The 6,231-nt window shown below is 54.4% G+C and overlaps 1 protein-coding gene across 1 annotated transcript; it reads right to left on the bottom strand.

The window, feature by feature from the left end:
- Nucleotides 1-4,039: 4,039 nt before the first annotated feature.
- On the bottom strand, nt 4,040-5,845 carry LOC103637106 (uncharacterized). Its single transcript, XM_008659369.1, has one exon. It carries the CDS (start codon nt 5,843-5,845, stop codon nt 4,040-4,042), a length of 1,806 nt encoding a protein of 601 aa, XP_008657591.1.
- Nucleotides 5,846-6,231: the final 386 nt, after the last annotated feature.

Here is a 6,231-nt window from a genome sequence, read left to right as displayed (position 1 = left end):
ATCATGACACAAAAATTCGAGATGTCAATGATGGGGGAGTTGAAGTATTTTCTAGGATTCCAAGTCAAGCAACTCCAAGAGGGCACCTTCATTAGCCAAACGAAGTACACTCAAGACATTCTAACCAAGTTTGGGATGAAGGATGCCAAACCCATCAAGACACCCATGGGAACTAATGGGCATCTCGACCTCGACACGGGAGGTAAGTCCATGGATCAAAAGGTATACCGGTCGATGATTGGTTCATTGCTTTATTTATGTGCATCTCGACCGGACATTATGCTTTCCGTTTGCATGTGTGTAAGATTCCAATCCGACCCTAAGGAATCACACCTTACGGCCGTAAAACGAATCTTGAGATATTTGGCTTATACACCTAAGTTTGGGCTTTGGTACCCTCGGGGATCCACATTTGATTTGATTGGTTATTCGGATGCCGATTGGGCGGGGTGCAAAATCAATAGGAAGAGCACATCGGGGACTTGCCAGTTCTTGGGAAGATCCTTGGTGTCTTGGGCTTCAAAGAAGCAAAATTCGGTCGCTCTTTCCACCGCCGAAGCCGAGTACATTGCCGCAGGTCATTGTTGCGCGCAATTGCTTTGGATGAGGCAAACCCTGCGGGACTACGGTTACAAATTAACCAAAGTCCCTTTGCTATGTGATAATGAGAGTGCAATCAAAATGGCCGACAATCCCGTCGAGCATAGCCGCACTAAGCACATAGCCATTCGGTATCATTTTCTTAGGGATCACCAACAAAAGGGGGATATCGAGATTTCTTACATTAATACTAAAGATCAATTAGCCGATATCTTTACCAAGCCTCTTGATGAACAATCTTTTACTAGACTTAGGCATGAGCTCAATATTCTTGATTCTAGAAATTTCTTTTGCTAGCTTGCACACATAGCTCATTTGAATACCTTTGATCATATCTCTTCTATATGCTATGACTAATGTGTTTTCAAGTCTATTTCAAACCAAGTCACAGGTATATTGAAAGAGAATTGGAGTCTTCGGCGAAGACAAAGGCTTCCACTCCGTAACTCATCCTTCGCCATCGCTCCAAGAAAAGGACCTTGTCTTTGGGGGGAGAAAGTAAAAGCCCAAAGCAAAAGGACCGGATTTCGTCTTTGGTATAATCTTAACTCATTTACTTATGACCAAAGGGGAAGAAATTACTTCGAGGGCTCTAATGATTCCGTTTTTGGCGATTCATGCCAAAAAGGGGGAGAAATGAGCCCAAAGCAAAAGGACCGCACCACCACCAATTTCAAAACTTAGTGTTTTCCAAAAAGTATTTATCATTTGGTATCATTTTGTGTTCAAAAGGGGGAGAAAGTAGTATTTCAAAAATGGTATATCAAAACCCTCTTGAACACTAAGAGATGGATCTCTTTTAGGGGGAGTTTTGTTAAGTCAAAAGAAAAGCATTTGAAACAGGGGGAGAAAATTTCAAATCTTGAAAATGCTTTACAAACTCTTATTCATTTACCTTTGACTATTTGCAAAAGATCTTTGAAGTGGATTTACAAAAAGAATTTGCAAAAACAAAACATGTGGTGCAAACGTGGTCCAAAATACTAAATAAGAAAGAAACATTCCATGCATATCTTGTAAGTAGTTATATTGGCTCAATTCCAAGCAACCTTTACACTTACATTATGCAAACTAGTTCAAATATGCACATCTCTGTTTGCTTTGGTTTGTGTTGGCATCAATCACCAAAAAGGGGGAGATTGAAAGGGAATTAGGCTTACACCTAGTTCCTAAATAATTTTGGTGATTGAATTGCCCAACACAAATCTTTGGACTAACTAGTTTGCCCAAGTGTATAGATTATACAGGTGTAAAAGGTTCACACTCAGCCAATAAAAAGACCAAGTTTTGGATTCAATAAAGGAGCAAAGGGGCAACCGAAGGCACCCCTGGTCTGGCGCACCGGACTGTCCGGTGTGCCACCGGACAGTGAACAGTTCCTGTCCGGTGCACCAGGGGACTCAGACTCAAACTCTTCACTCTCGGGATTTCTCGGAAGCCGGCGCGCTATAATTCACCGGACTGTCCGGTGTGCACCGGACATGTCCGGTGCTCCAAGGAAGCGCGGTCTCCGGAACTCGCCAGCCTCGGGTTCGCGTGGCAGCCGCTCCGCTAAAATTCACCGGACTGTCCGGTGTGCACCGGACTATCCGGTGTACCAGCGGAGCAACGGCTCTTTTCGGCGCCAACGGCTCCCTGCGGTGCATTTAATGCGCGCACAGCGCGCGCAGACGTCAGACATGCCCATACCGGTGCACCGGACATCAAACAGTACATGTCCGGTGTGCACCGGACACCCAGGAGGGCCCAGAAGTCAGAAGCTCCAACGGTCAGAATCCAACGGCAGTGGTGACGTGGCAGGGGCACCGGACTGTCCGGTGTGCACCGGACTGTCCGGTGCGCCATCGAGCAGACGCCTCCAGCCAACGGTCAAGTTTGGTGGTTGGGGCTATAAATACCCCAACCACCCCACCATTCATGGCATCCAAGTTTTCTACTTCCCAACTACTACAAGAGCTCTAGCATTCAATTCTAGACACACTAAAGAGATCAAATCCTCTCCAATTCCACACTAAGCCCTAGTGACTAGTGAGAGTGATTTGCCGTGTTCATTTGAGCTCTTGCGCTTGGATTGCTTCTTTTCTTTCTCACTTGTTCTTGAGATCACAACTCCATTGTAATCAAGGCAAGAGGCACCAATTGTGTGGTGGCCCTTGCGGGGAAGTTTTGTTCCCGGCTTTGATTTGAGAAGAGAAGCTCACTCGGTCCGTGGGACCGTTTGAGAGAGGGAAGGGTTGAAAGAGACCCGGCCTTTGTGGCCTCCTCAACGGGGAGTAGGTTTGCTAGAACCGAACCTCGGTAAAACAAATCTCCGTGTCTCACTTGCTTATTCGCTTGGGATTTGTTTTGCGCCCTCTCTCTCGGACTCATTTATATTTCTAACGCTAACCCGGCTTGTAGTTGTGTTTATATTTGTAAATTTCAGTTTCGCCCTATTCACCCCCCCTCTAGGCGACTATCAGCGGTCATGTGGCATGTAGAAGTCTGCCCGTAGTCGATGGAGGGTTTTCTTGATGCCCTCATGACCTGCCGAGTGCGCCAGTGTCAGCACCTGGTGGCGCAAGTCGTCGTAGTTCGGCATGAAGATGCGTGTGCCGTGCAGGAGCAGCCCGTCGACGAGGCGCCATGGCGCAACCAATACGCCGTCCCGCAGCTGCTGGAGGAGGTGCTGCCCATCAGGTGCAGCTGCCAGCGCCCGCCTGATGTCGTCCAGCAGGGAGAATTTTGGGCCCGAGATGGCCAGTGCTGCCATAGCCGTGTCCTCCACGGCAGCCTCCGAGTCGCGGCGGGACAGGGTGTCGGCCAGGGTGTCGGCCAGGGTGTTTAGGCGCCCCGGCCTGTATTCCACCGAGAAATCGAAACCGAACAACTTGCTGGTCCACTGATGCTGAGGAATTGTGGACAAGCGCTGATCTAGCAAGAATTTGAGACTATAGTGGTCAGTCCGAATAGAAAAGTGGCACCCCCACAAGTACGGGCGCCAGTGACGGACGGCCTGCACGAGGCCGATGAGCTCCCTCTCGTAGGCTGCCAACTTAAGGTGGCGGGCTACAAATGGCTTGCTGAAGTAGGCGAGAGGTCCCGCGCCCTGATGAAGGACAGCACCAAACCCTGCACCTGACATGTCACAGTCGACGACGAAGAGCTTGGCGAAGTCCGGCATCTGGAGCACTGGACCCGTCGTCAGGGCGTGCTTTAGGGCGTGGAAGGATGTTGTCGTGTCATCGTCCCAGGCAAACGCGTCTCGTCACAAGAGATGTGTCAGCGGGGCTGCGATGAGGCCGAAGTCATTGATGAACTTCCGATAGTACCCTACTAGTCCCAAGAAGCCCCGGAGGCCTCGTGCAGACCGTGGGGGCGGCCAGGAGGCCATTGCCGCGACCTTGTCGGCGTCCATGGTGACCCCGCCCTCGGAGAAGACATGGCCCAGATAGGCCACTTATGTGGCGCCGAAGGAACACTTGGAGCGCTTCAGTTGGAGGTGGTGTGCCTGCAATGTCTCGAGGACGATGCCCACATGCTGGAGGTGCTCCGCCCATGATGCACTGTAGATCAGGATATCGTCGAAGAAGACAAGCACAAACTTCCGAAGATATGGGCGGAGTACGTCGTTCATCAGGGCCTGGAAAGTAGCAGGCGCGTTCGAGAGGCCGAACGGCATGACCAGGAACTCATAGTGGCCATGATGGGTGCGGAACGCCGTCTTGGCGATGTCATCGGTGTGCATCCGCACCTGGTGGTAGCCTGAGCGTAGGTCCAGCTTGGAGAAGAAACGGGCTCCATGGAGCTCGTCGAGGAGCTCGTCCACCACCGGGATTGGGAACTTGTCCTTGGACGTCTTGGCGTTGAGGGCGCGGTAGTCGATGCAAAAACGCCACGAGCGGTCTGCCTTGCGAACCAAGAGCACCGGCATGGAGAACGGCGACGTGCTGGGTCGTATGATGCCTTGTGTGAGCATGGCCTCACACTGTCGCTCCAGCTCGTCCTTCTGCAGCTGTGCGTACCAGTACAGTCGTACGGCCACTGGAGCTGTACCGGGCAGCAGGTGGATGCGATGGTCGTAGGGGCGGGCCAGGGGCAGTCCCGTGGGCTCGTCGAAGATGGCGCCATGTTGCTGCAGAAGGACGTCCATGAGGGGCTGTTGGGCAGTGTCGATGACTGCCACAGCCAGCTGCTGCGGGGCAGGCTGTTGCGTGGCCCGCACACCTTGCCAGTGGATGCGCCGGCCCTGGCGCTGGAACGACAGGGTCAGTGCTCGGAAGTTCCACTGGATGGTGCCCAGCGTCTCTAGGAAGTCCACGCCGAGGATGAAGTCGAAGCAGCCCAGGCGCATCCCGACGCACGTGATGGAGAAGGACTTGTCGTTGATGATGACGGGGACGTCGCGGGCGATGCCAGCGCAGGGTAGGCGGTCACCGTTGGCCACCGTGACCCGAAGGTGCTCGCCACCCGCCATAGCTAACCCGAGGCGGCTCATCGTGACAGCGTTGAGGAAGTTGTGGGTTGACACTGTGTCCATGAGCGCGAGTAGTCGCTCGCCGTTGATGGTGACTGGTAGCAGCAGCAACTTGTCCGTCCGGATGCCCGCCAGCGTGTGTAACGAGACCACCAACGCATTGGCTCCCGTGACGTCTGGGGCGGCCGGCTTCTTTAGGGGGTCGACCCCACCCTCATCGGTTGCCTCGTCGAGAAAGTCGTCGACCTCCAAGTAGAACAACCGCTGGCAGACGTGTCCCCGAACGTAGGGTTCATCGCAGTTGAAGCAGAGCCCCTGCCGGCGCCGCTCCTGCTGCTCGCCCGGGGACAATCGGCGAAACGGGCGTGTCGGAGTCGTACTATCGCCTGGCGTCGTCGTATCGGTCGGTAGAGCCCCGGACGGTGCTGGTGTCACGCGACCCGAGCCCTGCGCCCGTTGCGGTGGTCGCGACCCGCGCTGCTGGAATGGGGGCCAGGCCGCCGCGCGCCGTTCGAACGCCCGTGCCAGGTACATGGCAGTTTGTAGATCCTGCGGGTCGCGCAGCTCAACGTCCACCCGCAAGTACTCGGGAAGGCCGCCCACGAATAGCTCTGTCTTCTGCATGGGGGAGACGTCCCGAGCTCGACACAGCAACGCCTGGAAGCGGTCCGAGTACTCCTGGACCGTGGACAGGAAGGGGAGGCATCCCAGTTCCGCAAGGCGAGAACCGCGTACTGCTGGACCGAAGCGAAGGCGACACAGCTCGGCGAAGCGATCCCAAGAAGGCATGCCCTCGTCCTGTTCCAGGGCATAGTACCACGTCTGTGCCGGCCCCTTAAGATGGTACGAGGCCAGCTACGTGCGATCCGAGGCTGGCGTGCGCTGCCCCCGGAAGAACTGCTCACAATGATTTAGCCAGTTCAGCGGATCCTCGGAGCCATCGTATGTGGCGAAATCCAGTTTGTAGTAGCGTGGAGGCGTGCGCGCCTCAGCGCCCCCGTAGGCTGCGGTCTCCACGTCGTCGTCCTGAGGCAGCCCGTGGTACGGTGACCACGCTGCTATCGCTGCGGGTACGTGGGGCGCAAGGGCCCCCGACCCGGGAACAGGGGGCCGTCGCCGCCTCCTAACAGCATCCCGGGAGGCCCACCGACGGTGCTGCTGGGTAAGGAAGTCGT

The sequence above is a fragment of the Zea mays genome, chromosome 8 (genome assembly GCF_902167145.1).
Source record: "Zea mays cultivar B73 chromosome 8, Zm-B73-REFERENCE-NAM-5.0, whole genome shotgun sequence".
Lineage (NCBI taxonomy): Eukaryota > Viridiplantae > Streptophyta > Magnoliopsida > Poales > Poaceae > Zea > Zea mays.
Note: the sequence above shows the minus strand (reverse complement) of the source record. Positions and strands in the feature narration are given on the sequence as shown.

What these genes read in the sequence shown, in the direction of transcription:
- LOC103637106 (XM_008659369.1), bottom strand. Translation starts at nt 5,845, where the DNA reads ATGCCTTCTTGGGATCGCTTCGCCGAGCTGTGTCGCCTTCGCTTCGGT.